General features: G+C 41.1%; 1 protein-coding gene across 5 annotated transcripts in view; it reads left to right on the top strand.

The window, feature by feature from the left end:
- Nucleotides 1-25,544, top strand: part of LOC130358510 (waprin-Phi1-like) — a 41,969-nt gene that overhangs the window by 13,576 nt on the left and 2,849 nt on the right. For 3 of the 5 annotated variants that reach the window (XM_056561872.1, XM_056561865.1, XM_056561849.1), the window contains 4 exons: nucleotides 10,800-10,901; nucleotides 14,318-14,458; nucleotides 18,128-18,274; nucleotides 22,828-22,956. In XM_056561872.1, the coding sequence (XP_056417847.1) occupies nucleotides 10,820-10,901; nucleotides 14,318-14,458; nucleotides 18,128-18,274; nucleotides 22,828-22,956 (499 nt within the window). In that variant the 5' untranslated portion in view covers nucleotides 10,800-10,819. Of the gene's footprint in view, nucleotides 1-10,512; nucleotides 10,641-10,681; nucleotides 10,902-14,317; nucleotides 14,459-18,127; nucleotides 18,275-22,827; nucleotides 22,957-25,544 lie in introns of those variants that run through there. The other 2 variants (XM_056561882.1, XM_056561855.1) reach the window with 2 other exon arrangements.

Here is a 25,544-nt window from a genome sequence, read left to right as displayed (position 1 = left end):
CTGTAGTACATAGTAATAAGAGGTACAATGAGATCTTCTGAGAAGACAACCCACTATCCAATGTAGATACATTTTTTTCTACCGAAACCCCAAAACTACTTATCAGACATCATCTGAATGTACATCCATACTGTGCCGCACCACCTAACTCAAACTAGAAGGAGGACAAGACTTGCAAGCAGTATCAAGGGAGAAACGCTGCCAGCATTGTGTCATTGTGTTTTTGGATAGGAGGCAGGAAGAGGGAGGTTGTGGAGGATGCAGCCTATGTTAAACTGCAAACTTCAATGGAAATCATGCAGGGGACTAATAGCTAAACTGGGGATGAAGAAAAAGGTGGAAGTCATACTTAAGGTCAAGAATTAAAGGTGGAGCCATGTTAATGGCAGAAGTGAGTGAAGAAGCCATGCTGGAGGCAGAAAAATTATAGGAGAGTCATGTTGGGGACCATGAATAAGAAAGGGAGCCATTCTGGAGACTAAGAAGGAGATTGGAGTCCTGCTGGAATGTACAAATGGTAGGGGGGGGGGGGCTGGGGGGAGCCATGCTGGGGACCAGGAGTGAGAGAGAAGCCATGCTGCAGACCAGAAATTATGAAAATTCATACTGGAAAGAAGTTGTGGAGCCATGTTAAAGATGAGAATTTAGATTGGAGACCATCATGGGGACCAGAAGTGAAATGGGGATCCTTGTTAGGGATACGGAATCAAATGGGGAGCCATGCTGGTGTATAAGAATGAGATGGGGAGTCATGCTGGGCACTAAAAATGAGAAGGGGAGTCATGCTGGGAACTAGGAATGATATGGTTAAGCCATGCTGGGCACTTGGAAGGAGATGGAGAGCCATGCTGCATACCTGGAATGAGATAGGAAGCCATGCTGTGGACTAGATATTAGATCAGGAGCCCTCTTAAAGACTAGGAATGAGATAAGAAGTCAGAAATAAGTAAGGGAGTCATGCTGGGGACTATGAATCAGATGAGGAGTGATGTTGAGAACAAGGAATCGGAGAGTAGCCATGGTAAGGATAATGAATGAGAAAGCATACCATGCTGAAGATTAGCAATTTGACACATAATAAAAGACGTGATTTTTTTGCTCTTTCATCACTATTCATATTTTCTTGTGTGCTGTACATGCATGTTGACTGCATAAGACACGGTATCTAACATTCTGTATACTTTTGTCTTTGAGAGGATCTTCCACTTAAAAAGACTCAGATTCCCGTGGCTGTTTTAAAAGGATTTCTCAGTATATCAAAGCTGTTTTTAAACTTATAACATGTTCACTTTACTGTTCTGTACTTGTCTCCACTCATGCAGTACTTGACCTTGTCAATCCTATAAATCACTGACATTTGATAAATTGACTGTTTGGATCAACTGTAGAGAGGAAAATACAAATTCTAATGGTTATAAGGCATAGTACGTAAAAAAAGTGCGGTGCTCTGGACCATGGGTGCTAGGGAGAACACAATATACAATGCATTTGTTTTTGTAAAGTTTTTAGACCTTTTTCACTTTTTTCACATTTTTTTTATATTGCAGCCTTATGCTAACATTTAAATGATCTAATTAGAAAATATGTAGAAAAAGTATCAAAGGCACTCAATTCGTTGCTCTCACTAAGCTAAGCTTCAGCTGAGATCTTTTGTTGTCTACCGATGGCCAGTTGCTTTTAAAGAGTACGTGTCACCAAACTAAACTTTTAATATATTTTTCCTTATGTAATTATAACATTCTTAACCATTACATGTTTTTAATGTGATTGAAAAAACAGCCACTAGGTTGCTCTGTTCTGTTCCCTGCGCAAGTCAAACAGTTAGCTTGGTCTCTTCCTGGCCTGGCAGGAGAACAAACTTAGGAACTGCATACAGAGCATGACGAGGCACAGCTCTGACAGGCTTTAGTGATGTTGCACCTACTGGGGAACGCCCACTTTCTCCTGCAGGGAGCTCACACATTGTGAGCAAGGGGAAAGGTATCATACAGAGCTTTTTAAAGCTCTGAATTTTTTTTAAAGGCATATAACATTTTTTTTAAAGGGAATATAATCTGAGTTAGTTTAGAAAATATGGTTTGAGGACAGGTACTATTTAATGTATCAGGAATAAAGTGTACAAGTGATTTTATAGGTGAGTGCCTTTGATACTTTTTCTTCATATTTTCTATTTGGATATATTGTTTTTATTCTCAAAGTACTAAAATTGTACCCTCAGTTTTTGTATTTTATGGTTCTTATGTGTAGGAGAGAAGTCAGTGGTGCCACCCGTCTTTTCTCTTTAGTGCCTTGATTTAAATTATTTAGTTGTCCCTGATCATTATGCACTCAATATCCCATAATGACAAAATAAAAATAAAATTTTACCAAATTTATTAAAAATAAAAGAAATTTAATTTTACATGGACTTAAGTATTCAGACCCTTGGGTATGACACTTGAAAATTAGCTCTGATGGTCTCCAATTTCTCTTGATTATCTTTGAGATATTTCTACACCTTGATTGTAGTCATCCGTAGTACATTTGGTGTGTTGGATAGAATTTGGAAAAAATAACCCCAGCTAAATAAGTCTTTAAAGCTGACAATGCATATCAGAGCAAAAACCAAGCTATGAGGTAGAAAGTACTGCCTGTAGAGCTCAGAGATGCAATTGTGTGGATGCACAGATATGGAGAGGGGGACCTAAAAAAAAATCTGCTACCAAGAAAACCGAGGCATGATTCTTAAATGCTTAAATGAAAGAAATTTTGAACACCAGGACTCCTAAAGCCGGCCACTCCACTTACGTCGGGGCAAAAGAACCTTGACAGGGTAAGAGAGGTAACCTAGAACCCAATTCCAACTCTGGCTGAGCTCCAAAAATCCGGTATGAAGATAGGAGAAACTTTCAGAAGGTCAACCAAATCACTATAGCACACCACCAATCTGGACTTGGCAGATTGGTCAGAAATATTTTTTCAGTAAAACACACACAAAAATCCATCTAGAGTTTACAAGAAAAGTACCTAAAGGACTCTCATACCGGTTCATCACCTGCTCAAATACCATCTATACATTGAATTATGGTGGTGGTAACATCATGCTGTCGGGATGTTTTTCAGCTGCTGGCACAAATAGACTGATCAGGGTCTAGAGAAAGCTGTACCTCAGACTGGGCCAAAAAAATATCAGGTTGACACGACTTTTATCTCTGTGCAAACAGTTCAATCTTGTTAGTGCAGGCTACACTGGTGGCTGAATATGATTTCAGTCAGGTCAGCTAATTTTAAGCAAACAGAGCTAAGAATGTAAAATATGACATTTTATACCAAATATATATGCATATTATTATATATTCAATCCATTACAGGTTTACATTCCAACAAGTTAATGACCCTACATAACACAGCCAGGACAACATTTGAGTGGCTTAGGGATAACTGTCTAAATGTCATTGAGTGGCCCAGACAGAGCCCTGAGTTGAACATCTCTGAAGAAACCTGAAAATGGATGTCCACCAACAGTCCTCATCCCACTTAACAGAGTTTAAGAGGGGCTGCAGAACACAACTAATCCAGGTGTGCAAACATTGTGGCATCATAACCCATAAATACTAGAGGCTGTAATCACTGCCAAAGGTGCTTCAACTAAATACTGAGTAAAAGGTCTGAATACTTACGTTAATGTAATATTGAAGTTTTTCCTTTTTAATAAACAATCATGGATTTTTACTATTCAGTTTTCACTTTTATTTTATCACAAGACAACAACATAAAATGTGAAAAAAGTTAAAGGGTCTGAAGACTTTCCGAATGCATTGTATTTCTTAATAAAGTTAATAAAATCTTTTCTTGTGCCAGTTTGTGTAGCCATTTGTAATACAAACATTTTGTCTAGGTTTAAAGGGGTATTTGGGGAAGGGGGTGCTGATGAAAGGAGAGATGCTGTGCCGTGTCTGGACACAGAAGGGACTTCAGGGAGCGGTTCAGGGTAAGTTCAAACAGGGAAAGATGTAGAACCAGCTGTCACTGTAGTAGGTAGGATGGCTGGATACGTGGATAAAGCAAGGTCCGGTGGCTGAGAGTCCACATAAGGATTAGGAGGATTAACCTGGAGCCGGGTAGGACTTAGGTTATATTTTCAATATATTCGTTAAGTCCCTGTGGCACCAATGTTTTCAGTGTAAAAATCCTAAAATTCTCTCTTCTGCGGAGAGTCGCTAAGCGCTGATTTGTGTCACTGGGGATGTGTTCAATTGGGGTAATGGTGAAGTTACAGTCATGTTTCGCTGCTCCAAGGCGAGACATGATGTGGAGTTGGTAACCTCTTGAGATGTTGGATCTATGCTTATTAATGCAGTTGCTGAGTGGCTGAATGGTGCGCCCAATATACTGTAGACCGCACGAGCATTGCAGAAGATAGATGGTATAGGTGGTACCACAGTTCATGAAGTGTTTGAAGGTTTGAAGGGTAGGTAATACCAGTGGTGGTGGAGGGGAAAGTCTTAATTCTGCTGGATATGTTTTTGCAACATTTGCATTTGGTTCAGTTGCATTTGAAACTGCCCAGTATTTGCGGGGAGTCCTGAAGAGTGGACTGGTGGGCTCTAGTCTTCAGTTTGCTGGGTGCAAGTATGTTTTTAAGTGAGAGGTTTTTCCTGAAGGTGATGGTGGGTCGGGCTGGTAGGATTTCTTTGAGAAATGGGTCTAGTTGTAGAGTTTTCCAGTGTGTAAGTAACATTTTCTTGATCCTTCGGTGGTCACTGCTGTAGGTAGTGATGAAATTCCAGGCATAGTTGTGGTTGTCATCTTTCTTCTTTTTTCTAATGTTGGTAGGTCTGGTGTCTAGATTGGTATCATTAGTCCCTTTCTGAACAAGGCAGTTTTCTTGGGTTAGTGTTTTTTTTTACTTGTGTGTGATGAGTGAACGTGGGTAATTTTTTTGCTTTGAAGCGCTTGTCAAAGATAGTACTCTGTTCCTTGTAGATGCTGGTATCAGTACAGTTATGCCGTATGGCTTGTATTGCCCAAAGGGGATATTGAATGCCACTCGCCCATTACCCGTTCTAAATGGTGGCTCCACATAGTTTTGTCTTTTTTTTGTCTTTCCCGCATCACTATCATGAAGACCACAGCTACACCCTGATTGGTTGCCGTACGCCTGTCTTCCCTTCCTATTGGTTGCCGCTTTCAAAACATCCCTCTGCGCCACTGAACAGTGCCATACAGATCACACGTAATGATACTCCACTGCTGATTGACTGTTGTAAGCCGACATGAACCTATCAGATCAATGAGGTCTCCGACAACACCACGAACCTTCTCCTATTGGCTGGCCATCATCACGTAGCCAACTTGAAATCAGGACAGCGCCATTCACCACCCCACTGACATCACCTCAAGCCAGGCAAGTGATTGGCTACTGGAAACTCTTTTTTCTGATTGGTCCATTTAATGCTACAGTTATAGCGCTTTTGTTTAAAGATACTTTAAAGACTGTCCTATGATCTTATATGTGTTTTTAACATGTTTTACCTACATATACCTGATACTTACCTACAGCCCCTTTTTTCATATAGATGGTGTTCACACTGTTTGTTATATTTTATATGCTAATTCATGATCTCACAACCCACTTTTGGTGCCTTTTCTCTCCAATTTTTTAAACCCCACTGTCCCACCACCATGTATACGACTTTTACATGCAATTGAAAAATGGAGATTACCTTCCCGAAACACGTTTTGCCAGTCTGTTGTTGTACATGATGCTTTTATGTCAAGCTATCAATAAAGGAGGTTTTTGATGCCTACAATACGACTCATTGGATCATATCTGGGTGGAAGCGCCACTGCAGTGCCTCTTTTTTCTTTGTCCATTAATCGCTTATTATGGACCTCTGCCAAGGTACTGTCACCAACACTGCAGGCTTGCATACCGCCCATCCACCGCTACCTATTTGGATGTCACTACTAGGGACAGAATTCCTCACAGAGGAACCCCGCACCGACCACCCGCACGGGGATACAAGGCGCTGATCTCTCCAAACTTTTACGTTGTGTAATCTCCTCTTAGCATTATCATTAGTGCACCAGTCTCATGGAAAAAAATGGTTGGTATGTGATTATGTATAGTCTAAATAAATCTGTAAACTATCATTACCACTTTTTTTTTTTTTACAAATGTCATCAAATTTGATTCTTTAAAATGAACATTTTTATTAGACTTATTTCCCATCTACACACTGTACCCTCTTGAAAATAACAAATGCAGTTTTATTAATTTGTACATAAATCTAACACTTTTCAAGTCTGTAGTGTTAGGGTGTTAGTTAAGGGTTTTAGCTATGCAAATTGGCTTCTTGCTGAGCCTTTCATACCCAGTATCAATGGATAGAATTAAATTTGTCACTCTTATAAAACATCTCAGTTTCTCCCTTCTCCCCTATATAAACAGAAAATATAATAGCGCCTTTCTTTGTATGTCCTACATTACTCATTGTGCCGCTGACATTTTATCACAATTTTCTTGTTTCTCCTGTCACATTACTGTTGTCTTCTATCTTACCACACTTCATCATTAGCTGAACATTCACTTTCTCATACAAAATATTATAGCTCACTCACATCACATAGCTGAAAAATAGGATAAATCCACATTAAAGTGTAATACTGCACAATAAGCAGTGGCGATTGAGACACAAAAGGCTGCAAAACCTGTGCAGTTTATATGGGCACTGTCATTAAAACTAATTTTTACTATTGCCCTGCCTATGTTAAATAAAAAATCTTTCTAATGTACTTTGTTTAAAAAATATTGTTTTCTATGATTTGTGTTAAAAAAAGCTGTCACTGGGTTTCTCCCTACAGAGCACATTTCCCTCCATTTCCCTCCATCTCTCACATTTCCCTCCATCTCTCACATAGACTTTGGACTCCTGCTGGCCTGGCAGAAGTCCAAAATCAGGAAATGCAGTCTGGAGTGCTGAGGGGTGTGTGTGCAGCCTTAGCCAATAATAGCTCATCTCACACTGAACTGCTCTGGGCTGTGTGTAGCAGAGTGAGGGAGGAAGTTCTCCGCTGTATGGCTTCAGATGAATGTCATGCCTGCTGGGGAACGCCTCTTCCCAGTCTGTGAATCTGACTGAGACTGAGCAGAAAATACAGAGCAATATCAAAGTAGAAAACTAAAAATAATAAAAATATAAAGGCAGGGGGTGGTTTATCATGATGGGGCAGTGAACTGGGAGGATTCATGATGGGGCAGTGAACTGGGAGGATATTAACATTTAACAAGAACATGGAAGGTACTCTTTAACCACTCAAGGACCTAGGGCGTATGGGTACGCCCTGGCTCCCTGGTACGTAATGACCCAAGGCCTACCTGTACGCCCGTGGGAATTCCGGTCCCCGCTGCACACCGGGCGGGGACCAGGATGCCTGCTGAAATCATTCAGCAGGCATCCCGTGACAATGCCACCGGCGATCTGTGTCAATTCCGGTCATACGGATCACGTGTGACCCGATGACCTGGAATTAGAAGGTTTACTATATACCACCAATCACCTCCCATAGCTGGGGGGGAGGTGGCGATCCCGTCACCTCCTCAGGAGCACTGCTACTGGTCAGACAGTAGCAGCCAGCAGAGGAGGGGTTAATGTCCCCTTCTCTCAGCTCTGTAGCCCACCAAGCTCAGTCAGCAGGCAGAAGGATCCAGGGAACCCCCCCCCCCCCCGCCCTCTGCATAGATCTGTGCCCCTCAGGGCTAAAGAAGAGGTGTTAGTGCAGGGTGAGCATCAGTACAGAGACAGGTAGGAGGTTTAAAAAAAAATATATACATATATATATCCTCCAACCCCGACCCCCTAAAAGGTCCTCAAGGGTCCACCGCAGATTTTGCAGCATGACCCGGGCCCCATTAGGGTTTCAAGGTGCTGCATTTGCCCCCCCCCCCTTTTTTTTTACTATTTTATACTGTTGTGCACCCATCCTCTTGTTGAGCAGATGTAGGTCAGAACTTTATTACTGTCATGCTCTTTATGGAGGTGAAGTTGAGATCTAATTTGCATTCCAATAAATATTACAGTATTTTAAGAAATATGTAAGATTTATATCATAATTACTCCATCTAGATGTTATCTGTTTATAACTCTGGAAATGGAAATGTCCTGTCACTGCCCTGGAGGAACTGTCAGAAGATTCCAAGTTTGATTTACAAACCCTGTTTCTTCTAAATCAAGTGCTTGTAGAAGTCCCTAAGGACATAATGAGTAGCGAATGCAAATGCGCTAACTGAGGCGCAAATCTACACCCGCCTTGACTTGGCTTACAAAACTGGCAATGGACAGCATTATTAAAAGGATTCCACTAATTGTCGCACGGGTTAAAAAGTCGCACAAAAGGTTGCAGAGGTATCACGATTCAAAGTGGAGTACTGAAGTAAGAAATGTGATCAGTACCATATTTATCGCATTTCACCACATAAATTAAGGGGGTAAAAAGACGTTCACCTACACCACTCTTGATAAATTCCCCCCACAAACCTTATTATTCCACCCCACCCCCATAAACCTTATCACCTTTATATCTTTTTTCATGTAGAATAACAGATGGCTGACGCTGCTGGGTTATGCAGGGTTCCTTACAAAGCGACCACTAGTGCTCTACTCATTAGAAACAGGTCCTTTTTAGAATCTACAGTAAGAGAGAAATAAAAGAGGCACTCACACATCTTTTTGGCTTCAAGATTTATTAAATCCATACATTGATGCATGACTGTAGCAGACAGACAGCAGTGTGTTTGTAATTTGTGACAGCTGTGTTGCACTAGAATAGCACTTCAACAGACTTGGAATGAGTTTATTCAAGTGCTCTGCTAGTGCAAAACAGCTGTCACCCATTAGAACACAAACACACTGGTGTCTATGTCCGCTACATTCATGTGTCGATGCATGGATTGAATAAATATTAAAGCCAAAAAGACCTGGTGAGTGCCACTTTTATTAGTATTTTACGGTGGTATAGTTAGGCAGATTGTTTACTTCCAATGGATCCAATTAAAATATTGCCAGGTCAAGTGATGCCTACACAGCTGCTTGGGCTCAAGGTTTGGCACAGTGCCTTAAAGGGGTTCTCCCTTATTTATACTGTTCTTTGTTATTATGTTTGTGTGTATAAGTATGTGTTTTTTTATGTGTCTTGTGATTATGTATATATGTATTTTCTTACCTTTTGTGAAGATCCGGAAGCTGGCCCCTTTTTCTTCCAGCAGCTTGCTGTGTAACCTCGGCCTCCGCCATGTTGTGTTCGGTAAGTGGGATGTCGGGGGGTGTGTTCTTGCTTCTGTCCTTCCTATCTTCTGACATCCGAGGCAAATATTTTCTTCCTGTTTCTTCCGTGGCTCAGCGACGAATCTGCGGCCTCTTCCGGCGCATGCGCAGGTAGTTTTTTTTTTTTTTTTACCAATAAAGTTTTTTTTGTCTAATTGACAAACTGTCTGCGCATGCGCGAGTACGCAAGTGCTACGCTAACAGCGTAGCGTACGTTAGGTCTACGCTAATAGCGTAGCTTCGTGCAAGCGCAGACAGTTTGTCAATTAGACAAGAAAAACTTTATTGGTAAAAAAAACAAACGGCATGCGGCGGAAGAGGCCGCATATTCGTCCCTGAGCCATGGAAGAAACAGGAAGAAAAGATTTGCCTCGGACGTCAGAAACATAGCCCCCGACATCCCACATACCGAACACAACATGGCGTAGGCCGAGGTTACACAGCAAGCCGCTGGAAGAAAAAGGGGCCAGCTTCCTGATCTTCACAAAAGGTAAGAAAATACATATATACATAATCACAACACATAAAAAAAACACATACTTATACACACATAACACACAAACATAATAACAAAAAAACAGTATAAACAAGGGAGAACCCCTTTAATCCATCAAAGTAAGAAGTATTTTCATGCAAATAACTTAGGGTATTATCATGCTGCGTTGGATGCAGAATATTGCTGTGTATCCCACCCTGAAATCACTCAGTTTCATTAAATCTAGAGAGGAATATTGGTTAATATATGGCAAACAACCTGAACCTTATGGACCATAGTATAGCAGCATACAGTAGATGTGTTGAGGAATGATGTGTTTTTTGAATTGTGATAAAAATGATCCAGTCTGGACTTCTACTATATCATGTGAACTGGTTTATTTTGACATCCCAAAGAAATAAACAGGAACCATTGAAAGATTTGTCTCTATTTGTTTCATGGCATGTGTAAATGAATAAATAAATGTAAGGATATATGCCGCCCATCCATACATAGTTAGAGCATGCGGAGGCATTTAATTACGAGTATTGAGCTTTACTCTTCCCGCATTCAAATGAATTCTGAAATCTGAAATGCTAATGTACAGTAAATGTTTGGCTTTACTTCACTGGGTTGCTTCATCATCACGGGGGCATAGATCATGCAGATGTGGAGCTAATTGTTGACAAGCACAAAAGTTGCATTATTCCTCACAACCAGCTATTACCATATGTTAACTACTAGCAGAACTCGCTCCTATGACGGGGATGTTTATGGCTCCGTAGAACAGCTGGTTATTTTTACCTAGCATTGCAAATCTAAACTTTCAGGTTATTATAATTAATGTCAGACACCTAAAGGTAATACTTAACATGCATATAGTTATGATGGGTTATTATGGTAGGTGGGATGGGCAGGACTATAAATTGAAGCTATTAAATTAGGAGGTGCCTCCGTGTTCCTAATCCTTTGACTTCCAATGCATGTAATGTTATGATACAGTATCTTTCTGCCACCAGCTGAAACATAAAGCAAAAGGATGACTTGTAACAAGCTTTTCTTGACAACATTCCTGGTTCTGTGGATTGGAGTCTTCTCTGTGCCTGCATTTACTGAAAATAGTAAGTGAAATAACAAATAACTATACATTCATCTGGCTTTATTAGATTTGGCTTGCATGTTATTGATGGCCGCATCTACCTGGATTGTATACTGTTTATGCATACATTTATTATCACAACACATTTTCTTGGCCTGCTCTTCTAGAATATCTGTAGTGTGATTGGATTATGGTTATAAATATGAAAAGACCAAATGTTACCAAAAATAGTTCACGGATTTTGCATAAAAAAATATGTAATATAGCCTGTGTCACCCATGGTTATACATATGAAAAGACCAAATGTTACCAAAAATAGTTCACGGATTTTGCATATAAAATATATAATATAGCATGTGTCACACAGTTTATTTCCATGACAGAGATATAGGAAGCAGCTAAATGAGAAACCTTTGAAACCGTAAATACATCTGAAATGACTGAGCAGTTACGCATTATTGAACTGACGTTCATATTTTTTTCCGACTCAAGAGATAAAGTATTATGTACAGACTGGAGAAAAAAGAACCATCTGCTGCAAGTGGGACCCTTGACCTGGGATTTTTTTTGCATGTTTTTTATAAAGTCCATAATTTACATTTTAAAACAGATGGCTGTGATATAGTAGCGTGAGTCTGAATGAGCTATGATTTTGCTGTCATGGAGAAGGAAGATGGGTTTCACTAGTTCTAAAATGTTGTCTTTTTAGTATATATTTAAAGACAGTTTGTTTTAAAATTGTGTAGAACCATAAGCACTTCCATTTTTATTTACAGAGTAGCCGGACAGAGGAAGTCACTGGAGAAGAATGTTGATTTCTATTTAGGGTAGACAGGCAGACAGGCAGACAGACAGGACAGATTGTCAGAGAGATGGATGGACAGATAGATAAATAAATGCACAGGTTTTATTTCTTTATGTGCCATGAGAGTCCCAAGTGAACAAATGATGAATAAGCATACAGAAAGCATGCAACGTTTGGCTAGGATGATAGGGAGGGATATTTTTAAGAAACATGTCTTTTTCACATGGGAAGAAATGTGGAATATCTCTATTTAAATTCGTCTGTACTTTTCATATGAAAGATCATAGAATGTTGCAGAATCTTCTAATACCTTTATATCGGACTAACTGTATTTTGTAGATACAAGCTTTCGGGTCTTTCTTTTTCAAGTCAAAAGAATTTCTGAGCTCATAAGTAGGAAACACACAGGTTACAGATAACATATCTATTTTTTTATGTCACTCATACTGTACTTTTAGGTTTGTAAACATATCTTTTTACCTGTTTTGTTACTGCCTCTTTTTTCTTTCTTTTTTCATAGGCAAATGACTGACCTAAAGTGGACATGTCAACAGTAAAATAGGGGTGCAACTAACTAAGCACATGGCTAGATAGGGGTTGTCCTCAGGATTCCAAGTATATGATTTTTCTTTAATTCATAGTCCTTTCTAGTGCCAAGTTAGAAGCCTTTCTTGTTATTATAAAAATGATGAGACTCAAAAGCTCTAAGGGCATTCCCCAGCATAGCAAGAGCCCAGGAACATTTAGCACATATCCTCTATATCAGCTGATACTCAAACAGTGTAGGTGGATGTAGTTGGCCATAGGATGGTGATATAGAGAACATGGGATGGACTTACCTGGGTTCTTGCCATGCTAGGGAACACTTCCTAGGCTTTTGATCCTCATTTACATAAAAACAAAAAGACTAATATCTCAGTGCTGAAAAGGACTATAATAAAGGTATTCCCAGAATCATGATTACGAGCCCTTTGCAGACATATGCTTATATATACTTCTGTTTTTTCTCTTGACTAGTCAACTTTAAATTCCATAAAAATTAGATATAACTTATGGACCAATAATGTAAGTCACTTAAATGGAACCTGTCAGGGGGTTTAGGCTGCCCATTCTGAGAGCATGAAATCACAGGGGGAGAGAAGTTGAGTTTTGTGATATAGAGGTTTATATTATTTGGAGCAGGATTTCTGGCTGAAAATCAGAATAAATTGTGATAGAATTCCTGGGAGAGATAATGAGAGTTATGATTACTCCACCCACACTTAGTGATTGACAGCGTCCCCTGTATCATTGTGTCCACAGAGAAAGCTGTCAGTCATCTTTTGTGGGCGGGGAGTCTCAGCTAGGACTCCTATCAGGATTTACTGTTCTCAGAAATACATATCAAAGAGCTCAGCTTCTCTCCCTCTGTAATATTCTGCCATCAGATTAGGCAGATAAATCACCTGACAGGTTTACTTTGAGGCCACATGTGTAAATATGGGACTTAAAATGCTTTACGATTCTTTAAATCCTTTATACTGGTTGTCTACAGTATATCATTCCATAATTTATTAGAGAGCGAAAAATTATAATCTATACAGTATATTCAGTGAGAATATCCTAAAGGAACATCATTTAAATTTACTTAGAGCTCAGGCTGAGAAAAGAATTAGTTATATTATAATAACAGTAAGGCTGCATTTTCCAAGCACTCAGCTTTTTCTTAATTCACTATATGTTAGTTTATAACGCACTTTCACCATTTAGTATGTGCCATAGCGCCAACAGAATCACCTTATAGGACGACTAAATAATATAATAATAATGACTCCACAAAAGAGAAAAAGAAACCGGAGCGCTCACCAGTCCATAGCAGGCAGGCCAGGCGTATACGATAATCCAAGGACTGAGCACCGGTCCAAGCAGGGAGGCGGCAGATGGAACCAGGGGGGAGCTCAGACTTCGGGCCACGGACCGTTACACGCCCCTAGGCACTTCGTCAGGCCGCTGAGATACCGGGTCTCACAGCCGCCTGACGAAGTGCCTAGGGGCGTGTAACAATCCGTGCCCCAACGTCTGAGCTCCCCCTGGTTCCATCTGCCGCTGGACCGGTGCTCGGTCCTTGGATTATCGTATCCGCCTGGCCTGCCTGCTATGGACTGGGGAGCGCTCCGTTTTCTTTTTCTCTTTTGTGGAGTCATATAGGCTGCTGTTTATTTCTTAGTGTGCAGCGATCACTATCCTGCCGATACATACACCTTAGTCCGATATCCAAACCTTGTATGCACGGTTATTATACAACACGGTGGTGCTGGTTGAACTCTCTTTCTTTGTGAATTTGTAATATAATAATAATATTTGTTTTCACATTTGAACCATGCCCCCTTTTATGCAAAACCACACATACTTTTTGCCAAACTCTGCCCACCTGACAATCCGAGTGCAAAACTCTATTTATTTCTGATTTGTTTAAAAAAAAATGTAATTAACAGATTTTACGCCATGATTTTGGTGCACACACTTTTATTTATTTCTTCCCATGTTTATTGCTTCTGTTACCAGAATTTGGACATTATTATTATTTAATATACTACAAGTTAATTGAATACATCTGATGCTATTATAATCTGTATGCTTCTTTTTCCCTGTAGCTAAGCCAGGCTTATGTCCAAGGCCAGAGACTTTCATAAGATCCACAGGTCCCTGTGATAACAGTTGCTCAAAAGACGATGATTGCTTAGGGCATATGAAATGCTGTGATACCAGATGTGGATATAAATGTGTCTATGCAGGTATGTTTATCATTTTTGTTACTGCCTCTCTTTATGTTCCGATACTAGATATATGATCCATTAACATGACATTTAAATTAATGAAAGCATTACCTTTATATATTCTCAGACATCATGCCTATATGATAGAGCACTGACTTCAGAGGATTCTGTAGTATCCCCAGTGTACTGTGAAAATTTACTAAAAATAAGGGAAAACATTGAATATGTAGTTAAATATACAGTATATTATAAAGAAGCTGACTATATACGGATGTGTATTTCCGTACCTTTTCTGATGGGCAAACATAAGTCAAAATATATCACAAGAGATGTATATGTTATATTGGGGGTGGCTTTACCTCCTTAAAGGGGTACTCCGGCCCTAAGACATCTTATCCCCTATTCAAAGGATAGGGGATACGATGTCTGATCGCAGGGGACCCCCACAATCTCTCATGCAGCACCCACCTGTGTGAGCTGCATGCAGCGCTGGAGGCTGCAAGTCAGAAGCCTCATGACCACGGGGTCGGAGTATCGTGAGGTCACGACTCCGCCCAGTGTAACATCACGCCCTGCCCCCCCTCAATGCAATTCTGTGGGAGGGGGCGTGACGGCTGTCTATGGGATGGGACGGAGGAAGGCAGGGACCTGATCAGGACCCAGCGATTATGCTGCAGTGGTCCCGATCAGCTTTGTAAGCTTGCCTGAAATGCTTTATACCCATTTGAGATGCCAAAATAATCTTTGATTAAAGACCCTAAAGGGTAAATGCTGCAGATTGGTCCAATCGGTGATGTCCAGCATTAGCCCCATGAGACACATTTGCCTCCTGAGCCCACTACATACACCAGAAGTGTTACAATGGGCAAACATTTAAAGAGTACCTGTCATCAACTAAACTTTCCCTGATCCCCCTCCCCATCTGTCCCTTACTCTAACTATGCCTATCCCTGTGTTTATTGAGGTTTAAAACGCTGTGGAAATACCTTTTTTTATCCCTCTTCATTAGCTAAGGAGCACTGTCTTTCTGAGGGGTGGAAGGAGGCGGGTCCCGGCAGGCATGATGTCACTCTGCTTCTGCCAGTCTTCCTGTATGCTGCTCTCCCTCTGCAGCAGTGTTTCCCAACCAGGGTACCTCCAGCTGTTGCAAAACTACAACTCCCAGCATGCCCAGACAGCCAACAGCTGTCCGGGCATGCTGGGAGTTGTAGTTTTGCAACAGCTGGAGGCACCCTGGTTGGGAAACACTGCTCTGCAGTGTGCATACAGACTAAGTACAGGGGAGGGATGGCAGCCTCTGTCTCTCTCTCTCTCCTGTATCTCTCTGCACTAAAAAGTCAATGCTGAGAACCAGGGGCGGTGGGAGCAATTACGGAGGTAGTAATTAAGATGAATGTCGGGGGGGGGGCACAGAGCAGGGAGTGCAGTGAGATAATACAATGTATAAGATAACGTGTGGTGAGGGGCAGGGGGAACACAGAGCAGGGAGGTGACTGGCCTCTGTTATATGAGAGGCATGTGCAGGCTTGTAGCTCACAGTGCTGCTCCAGGCTGGGAGCGAGTCCTGAGCTGAGAGTACTGAACTTCCTGTGGAAGGACCAGAGCCCTTTCAGCATTAGTCCTAAAAGCTGTACACTTACTATGAAAAGCATAGGAAGCTGCCTGCAGACCAGGCATAGAAGAGAGACCCCTAGTGGCCAAAAGTATAAAATGAAAAAACTGGTATAAATATTAATATTTTTAAGGAAGATATATTACAATATGTCTTCATTAATGATTATGAACAACATATTAAAAGTTTTTGTTGATGACAGGTACTCTTTAAGCCGTTGTCCTGAAGGGGTTGCTAAGACCAGCATATCCATATACTGGTCTTAAGTAAAGTTCCACCAGTCTTAACCTCTTCAGGACGCCAGGCGTATGCATACGCCCTGCATCCCGAGTCCTTAAGGACGTGGGGCGTATGCATATGCCCGTGGGAATTCCGGTCCCTGCCGCTAGCCTGTTGGGGACCGGACCGGGATGCCTGCTGAGATCATTCAGCAGGCATCCCGGCACATTGCCGAGGGGGGTCCTGAGACCCCCATGTTGGCAATCGCAGAAAATCGCATGTCAATTCAGACATGCGATTTTCTACTATTCCGGGCTGATCGGGTCTCTGGTGACTCGATCACCCGGAAAATAGGGATGATCGGAGCTATCAGTGACAGCCCCGATCATCCCGAGGGATAGGAGCGAGGTCGCAGTGCTGCAATCTCCTCCTATCCCCTGCCATTGGTCAGAACTGATTCTGACCAATGGCAGCGCAGGACAGTGGGTTGCCATGGCAACCCCCCCCCCCCCGTTCTGCCCACGGGGGGAGAAGGTGGAGACCAGTACCTTACCTAAAGATGGCGTAGGGACCGAAGATCATCGTGGAGACAGCGGAGATCCCGGCTTAGGTAGGGAAACGACAGTTGGGGGGGGGGGGGGGGGGGAATTAAAGTGAAAGTAAAGCGATCTTTACTGTGGCAACCGCTAGGAAGGCAGAACTGCAACTCCCAGCATGCCCAGAGAGCCAAAGACTGTCTGGGCATGCTGGAAGTTGTAGTTTTGCAACATCTGGAGGGTCACAGTTTGGAGACCACTGTTACATTCATGCCCAAATGGTAGCCCTCCAGATGTTGCCAAACTACAACTCTCAGCATGCCTAGACTGCCCAGGCATGCTGGGAGTTGTAGTTCTGCAACATCTGTCCCTTCAGATTTTGCAATTTTCATGAAATTTTTGAAAATTGCTGCTCTACTTTGAAGCCCTCTAATTTTTTCAAAAAGATAAAATATGTCTATTTTATGATGCCAACATAAAGTGGACATATTGTATTTGCGAATAAAAATAAAATGTATTTGGAATATCCATTTTCCTTACAAGCAGAGAGCTTCAAATTTAGAAAAATGCTAAATTTTCAAAAATTTCATGACATTTTGTGATTTTTCACCAAAAAAGGATGCAAGTAATGACGAAAATTTACCACCAAAATAAAGTAGAATATGTCACAAAAAAACAATCTCAGAATCAGAATATTCGGTAAAAGCGTTTTAGAGTTATTAATGCGTAAATCGACAGTGGTCAGAATTGCGAAAAAGTTCCACCTCTGTCACTCATGATGGTTTTATTGAGAGATGCCAGCACATCTAAGCTTGCCCATGTGGCAACCTCAGAAATCAACAACAGCTCATGGCTGGTGTAGATTTTTACTACACTTTACACCTGTTTGCAGTTATAAATTGTAGTTAATTCAGCACAAGGGAGGCCACAACCCCTTAAAATCATACCACGGCCCCTGTCCACCCACATGTTTAAAAAAAAAAAAAACAGCTAGTGATTGACAGGTCTGCACCAGGGCAGGAATGATAAATCTGCTAGTATGTTACAATATTATATTGAATTTATGTCCTGAGAATATGGAATCTTTAGGAAAGGTAAGGGGGGACACATCTTTCGGATATGGTGACTAGAGATGGAATTTCAAGACAGTTTGTCCTAAGGTGTCTTAACAGGGCTTACCATAGGCCATATCTTAATAGAAGACCCACAGTCTTCTGAGCTGATGATTTTTTCTCCAGTTGGTTTAATCCATTCACACTCTAAAGTAGTTTGTCATTGCACCTTAATTATATGTTCTTTTATGATAAATGTTTCCTTTAGAACGTCCAGGCTTCTGCCCATTCAATGACCTACCCCATGAAGCAGGTATGACAAAAAGACCAAAATGTTCAAGTGATTTTGATTGTCGGAAAAATGCTAAGTGTTGTGAGCGGGGATCTTCAAAAGACTGCCTCCCTGCATTAAAGGGTGAGTTTTATTACTACTTTTACTGAGCTGCTATTTGTTATTAACCCCTTAAAGGGGTACTTTGCTTCTCAGCATTTGGAATAAACTGTTCCAAACACTGAATAGCGGAGTACCCCTTTAAGGACATGTGCCATAAATGTACGGCGCTGCAGCGAGTAACTTTCAGCACCATACATTTACCATGCATTTTAGGTAAAATGTGTGATGTCATTGCAAAGTACAATTGGTTGCACAAAAAAACAAGCCCTCATATGGGTCTGTGAACGGAAATATAAAAGAGTTATTGATTTTAGAAGGCGAGGAGGGAAAAATGAAAAAGCAAAAATAAAATTGGCTGTGTCCTTAAAGGGGTACTCTACCCCTAGACATCTTATCCCCTATCCGAAGGATAGGGGATAAGATGTCTGATTGCAGAGGTCCCACTGCTGGCACCCCCCTCAAACTCTGCTGCGGCACTGCAGTCATCAGTTGCACGACCCTTTGGTGCATCAGCTGGTACTGCAGGGTGATCGCAGGCGTCACAGCGGCGGGCGTCCCAGCTGCGGGCCCCCTGTAATCAGACATCTCATCCTCTATCCTTTGCATAGGGGGTAAGATGTCTAGGGGTGGAGTACCCCTTTAAGGTCAAAATGGGCTGTGTCCTTAAGTGGTTGAAGGCCCTTCCACCAAGTAGAGAGAACCCAATAAATATTGGGATTCCAACAGTATACAAAGTCACAGACCTAGTAGTTTCAACCCAAGATAAATTCATGATAGTAATTAATTTGTATTATCACAGGTAAATTTCCACTTGAGTTGTTTGTGTGGCATCTCTATAAGCAGTCTTCTAATTTCTAATGCACATAGTAATAGTCATTCTCTCCCATAGGCCTAGCCTAATAAACAATAATTAAATCCATTGACTCACCGTTGTTGTCTTCTCTTATTGTAGTAATTTGCTTTCTTCTTTTTTTCATTTCACAAATCAACATATACGTTTATGGCCTAGCCAATTTCAGTGAATTTTCTATTTTGCAGCATATACTGCTGATTTTTCCCAAACATCTTCCCAATGTGGAAATACACATTCTCCCTGACCCCTGGTAGTATATCATTTCCACTCTCTGTTAGCACTATTGAGTTTTCAGTAGAAAGCAACGACCTTTCCTTCCTACCTAGCAATGAACCACTTTGAGAAACACCAAATATTCCCTTCTCATGTGAACAGCCCTGTCCCTGACTATTTATTCTATCTTCTTCTGAACACAAAAAACACCATAAGAAAATAAAAATCTGTTAAAACCAATTTCAGTAATTCTTTTTATCATATTACTAGTCAGTAGTGTATATGTCTCTTTGGCAAATCTTCCACATTTCCACAACAATTTCATTTGCTATGTTTTTTAAGTTTATCTACCAGGCAAACAAGAAAAACATTTAACCATGTAATTCACTAGGTCAGTTGTGATGTCACTTGTAATGTCCATTTATTATTTTTTTATTTTTCTGTTTGGTGTGTATTCACACACTAGTTTGCTCTGAGCAGTTTGCTATTCTCCTTGGATTGGGAATAGTTAATGCTCAGAACCAATGAGATCTTGGGTGTGTCTATTTTATCCAGAGTTCTCCTACATTCTAGGTCTGGTTATTTTGTGCAATAATGCTTCTATGATGTCTGTGCAATACTCTGACTATATCCGCTTGAGCATTTACCTTGTATTTATATTGTGATTTTATCTAAGTTTTAGCCATGGTTAAATAGTCTTGTTTATTGTAGATTTTACTCTGTTACATTTGTCAGTTACATTTGTCAGTTACATTTGTCAGTTACATTTAGGATTAGTATGTCTGTTCTTCTTAGTCTGTGTTCACACTGTGAGAACCCTGTCCTGTTCCTCCACATAGTGAAGTTTGTTTTTGAATTTATCCTGTCTTGCATCTTCGAAATATATCCTTTTTTGAATCTTGAGAAATATCCTGTCTAGTATCCTGACTAGAGTTCCTCTACGTTCAGTGGCGTAGCTATAGAGGTCGCAACGGTCGCCATGGCGACCGGGCCCCTAAGCCAGCCCCTTGCCATATTTACAAAAAAAAAAAAAAAAAAACCTCCCTGGCAGTTCTGCTCTCCGGGAGACCCCCTCTGACCTCCTTTTCCAATACCCCCCTGAAAAAGGAGCATGGAGAAGGGGAGGGTGTTGGAAAAGGAGCATGGAGAAGGACAGGGGTTAGAAATGGAGCATGGAGAAGGACAGGGGTTAAAAAAGGAGCATGGAGAAGGGGAGGGTGTTGGAAAAGGACCATGGCGGAGGACAGGGGGGGGGGGGAAAGGAGCAGGTCAGGGGGTGGAAAAAAGGAGCATGGAGGAGGTCAGGGGGTGGAAAAAAGGAGCATGGAGGAGGTCAGGGGGGTGGAAAAAAGGAGCATGGAGGAGGACGGGGGTTAGAAAAGGGGCATGAAGCGCCGTTCATTTACGGCATGGCTATGAAGTTAGTGCAGGAACTCCTGCGCTCACTTCATAGTAGTTGCACATAGTGGCATCCTCTGACCTCAGAAGCCAGTGTTTTCCAACTATGGTGCCTACAGCTGTTGTAAAACTACAACTCTCAGCATGCCTGGACAGCCAAAGGCTGTCTGGGCATGCTGGGAGTTGTAGTTTTGCACAAGCTGGAGGTGCCATGGTTAGAAAACACTGGCTTTTTGCCCGGAATACCCCTTTAATGCTCACGATACACACTAAAATTACCTTTCTGTTACTGCATAGAACTTACTAACCTGCATTTTTTTCAAATCATTGACTGTCTTTATAATAATTGTAAATGTTTAATACAGATGTAATACTACATACATGCTTACCTTTACCTTATGTCTACAGTTTTTTTTTTCCAGCTAAACATGACATCGTACTTTAAAAATAAATACAAAACTGTGCACTTTATTTCTGCTCACTTTGGGATCAAAACGGCAATATGCAAACAGGACTTTGTGCAATTATATACATTTTTTTTTATACTTTTTGCTTAGGCAAAGTATATGTTACATCTAACAAATAAGAGTCTTCTCCTTCACTACTTTTCAGAAAGAAAAAAAAAACAACAACAACAACAACAGAATAAACATACAAAAAAATAAAAACAACAATAGAGTTGATGGGGTTATTCAGGAAAAGAAAAACAAAGTTCATTTCTTTAAAAAAAATATTGCTCTCTGTCTGTCACCGGATTGGGTGTGTCAGGATCTGGGTTGGTAGCGGGAAGAACACGGGAGTGGATCCTCTGTGTCAGTGAGGCGATGGTGTGGGCCGTACCAGGGGAACAGAATCTAAGGGGTTACTGGTATTCACCAGAGCCCGCCGCAAAGCGAGATGGACTTGCTGCGGCAGGTAACCCCCAGGTCGTTCCACCCGATAGTGACTCAACCTCACTGACTGCTGAGACAAGCGCGGTACACAAGGACTAGGCAAAGGCAAGGTCGGACGTAGCAGAAGGTCTGGGCAGGCGGCAACGGTTCGTAGTCAGGGGCAACGGCAAAGGGTCTGGATATACAGGCAATAGGCACATGGGAACGCTTTCACTGGCACTAGGGCAACAAGATCTGGCAAGGACAGGAAGTGGGTTTTTATGTGTAGGGAGTGATTAGGAACTAATTGGGCCAAGCACCAATTAATGGTGCACTGGCCCTTTAAATCTGAGAGACCCGGCAGGCATGTCCCGCCGCGCGGATCGCATCCCCGTCGGGGACACAGAGCAGCGCTCCCAGTCAGCGAGTCTGACCGGGGCGCTGCAAGGATGAACAGGACGCCACAAGCGCTCCGGGGGAGGAGCGGGACCCGGAGCGCTCAGCGTTACAGGGTGTGGTTCTACAGCTCAGTTCCATTGAAGTGAATGGAGCCAAGTTGTAATACCACACACAGCCTGTGGACAGAGGTGGAGCTGTTTTTGAAATAAATTTGCTCTGTTTTTCTATTCCCGGATAACCTCTTTAAGGCTTTTGTATATGGACTGAATATCGATTGAATGAGCGTTCCTAGGAACACTCAATAATCAGCTAATGTTAAAGGGTCAGCGTTCATCCAGTGCATGAGGAAACTCTCATTCGTTGGCTGGTTGGATATCGACCGGGCATCACCCTGTGTAAACAATGATCATATTAAAGAGTCACATGAACGATTCAGCATTTATGTGTTGGTCGCAGCTTCCTGCAGGGTTACAATGGCTGCTTCAGGCAAACTGATGGGGCCCCGTTCAAGAGACTGCTGGGAACCCCCGTGATCTATAACTTATCCCCTATCCTTTGCATAGGGGATAAATTATTTTTAACTGCACTAATCCTTTAACAAAAAGCAAATGTACACATAACACTTGAAACCTTTCTGCATCGCAGCACGGCTGTACTAGTTCAGATAGATATGCTGTTCCATTACGAATGACAACATATTTAATACGGTAAACAGACTGCAGCAGTTCTTTATAGCACGATATTAAACATGTTTGTAATCATTTATGGACTTGTACCAACACTATTATTATAGTAAGTTTTTAACCTGTTTCTTTTTTTTTTTTTTATTACTTGTTCAGAAAAGCCAGGAGTATGTCCTAATTTCTGTGATCCAAAATCTCAACTTAAGTGCTCTACTGATAAAGATTGTCCAGCGAACCTTAAGTGCTGTCCTAACTGTGGCCACACGTGCGTGGTATCTGTAAAAGGTAAGTACTTCTCATACACCAGATGTGTTCACTTTGTGCCAACGAATAGGCTGCATATGGTCCTCAGGCTGAATGAGCTGAAATAGAATATTTTACTATGAATTACTGCAGAAAACATGACAGCAATCGTCTTTTATCTGAACTGATGAGCATCTAAAACAAAGTAGAACTCATTGAAAATGTGCGTCCTTGCAAACAGCAAAAATGTCATATTGGCATTTGTCACATTGTCATCTGACACTGGGAGATGTCATTTATTTTCTTTGTTCTGACACATTAAGGGGGAGAACATAACAATGTGTCTTTTGTGTATTTCAAAATACACAAATGAAAATGTAAATTACTGCATTAAACATTTCCACCAGTGCTGTTGTATATGAGTATATAGGCCAGAAACGTATTTGCATCTGCAGAAAGAATAGTAAAATACAATGGCATACAAAGAACAGGCAAAGAGGATACGCAAAGCAGCTCACCACTGCCACCCTTTGGAGGTAGCTTTCCTATGAAGTCAGTGTTTTATTCTAATTAGGAGTCCTAGAACATGACTGGGAATATATGCCAAGCCACAAATCTCTCCAGAAGGCAAGATTACACATATTTCCTTCTTCCCAGAATTCCCATTGGAGTATGAGTCTTGTAAGTCTCCACATGTCTTTATGCTCTCTTTAAGGACAAAAATTACCCCATTGGTTTCAATACATAGAAGAGAGCACTGCTTAGTCTTTCTTGTTATCAGACTTGGCATTTCAGAAGAAAATAGTTAAATTCTTGCTTTCTGTGGTCATGTAAATGATCCTAGAAACCTTATGAAATCTAAAGCTGGACTATACCAACTATATACTATAATGGTTCAGGGGCTAGAAAACATCGAGGCTAGCTGACTAGCGATACAACTTCACCCCAAAACAGGGATTGTCCCTTAAAGCTTTACTTGGCATGGTGAAAAAATAATTAGGGCAGTTGGCATCAATGCATCATGGGGCCTAAGTAATATACAATAATTGGCATTTCTAGATCTTAACCCCTTAAGGACGAAGCTCATTTTCACCTTCACTTTAAGCATTAATAACTCTGGGATGCTTTTTACTTTTCATTCTGATTCCGAGATAATTTTTTCATGACATATTCTAAATTATGTTAGTGGTAAATTTTCGTCGATATTTGCATCATTTCTTGGTGAAAAATTCCCAAATTTGATGAAACTTTTTAAAACTTAGCATTTTTTTTAACTTTGAAACTCTCTGTTTATAAGGAATATGAACATCCCAAATAACTATATATTGATTCACATATACAATATGTCTACATTATGTTTGCATCATAAAGTTGACATGTTTTTACTTTTGGAAGACATCAGAGGGCTTCAAAGTTCAGCAGCAATTTTCCAATTTTTTTAAAAAATTTTCAAAATCGGAATTTTTCAGGGACCAGTTCAGTTTTGAAGTTGATTTGAAGGGCCTTCATATTAAACGTATCCCATAAATGACCCCATTATAAAAACTGCACCTATCAAAGTATCCAAAATGACATTCAGAAAGTGTGTTAACCATTTAGGTGTTTCACAGGAGCAGCAAAGTGAAAGAGAAAATTCAAAGTCTTCATTTTTTAATCTGGCATGTTCTGGTAGACCCAGTTTTTGAATTTTTACAAGGGGTAAAAGGAGAGAAATCTTTGTAACCCAATTTCTCTTGAGAAGAGAAGGAGCGCCATTGAGCTTTTGGAGAGAGAATTTGGTTGGAATAGAAGTCGGGGGCCATGTGCATTTACAAAGCCCCCGTGGTGCCAGAACTGTGGACCCCCCCACATGTGACCCCATTTTGGAAACTACACCCCTCACAAAATTTAATAAGGGGTCCAGTGACCATTCACACCCCACAGGCGTTTGACAGATCTTTCTGATCTTACATTTTTCATTTTCACGGACCACTGTTCCAAAAATCTGTCAGACACCTGTGGGGCTTAAATGCTCACTGTACCCCTTATTACATTACGTGAGGGGTGTAGTTTCCAAAATGGGGTCACATGTGGGGGGGGGGGGGGTTCAATGTTCTGGCACCATGGGAGCTTTGTAAACACATGTGGCCTCCAATTCCAGACAAATTTTCTCTCCAAAAGCCCAATAGCGCTCCTTCACTTCTGAGCATTGTAGTACGCCCGCAGAGCACTTTACATCCACATATGGGGTATGTTCTTACTCAGAAGAATTGGGGTTACAAATTTTGGGGGGCTTTTTTTCCTATTTTCCCTTGTGAAAATGAAAAATTTAGGGTAACACCAGCATTTTAGTTAAAAAATGTTTTTTCATTTTCCCATCCAACTTTAATGACAATTCGTCAAACACTTGTGGGGTGTTAAGGCCCACTATACCCCTTGTTATGTTCCGTGAAGGGTGTAGTTTCCAAAATGGGGTCAAACGTTGCTATTTATTTTTTTGCGTTTATGTCAGAACTAGAGATGAGCGAACTTACAATAATTCGATTTGTAACAAACTTCTCGGGTCAGCAGTTGCCGACTTTAGCCTACATAAATTTGTTCAGCCTTCAGGTGCTCCGGTGGGCTGGAAAAGGTGGATATAGTCCTAGGAG

Source organism: Hyla sarda, chromosome 1 (genome assembly GCF_029499605.1).
Source record: "Hyla sarda isolate aHylSar1 chromosome 1, aHylSar1.hap1, whole genome shotgun sequence".
Taxonomy (NCBI): Eukaryota; Metazoa; Chordata; class Amphibia; order Anura; family Hylidae; genus Hyla; species Hyla sarda.
The sequence above is the reverse complement of the archived record's forward strand: the minus strand, read 5'-3'. Positions and strand labels throughout refer to the sequence as shown.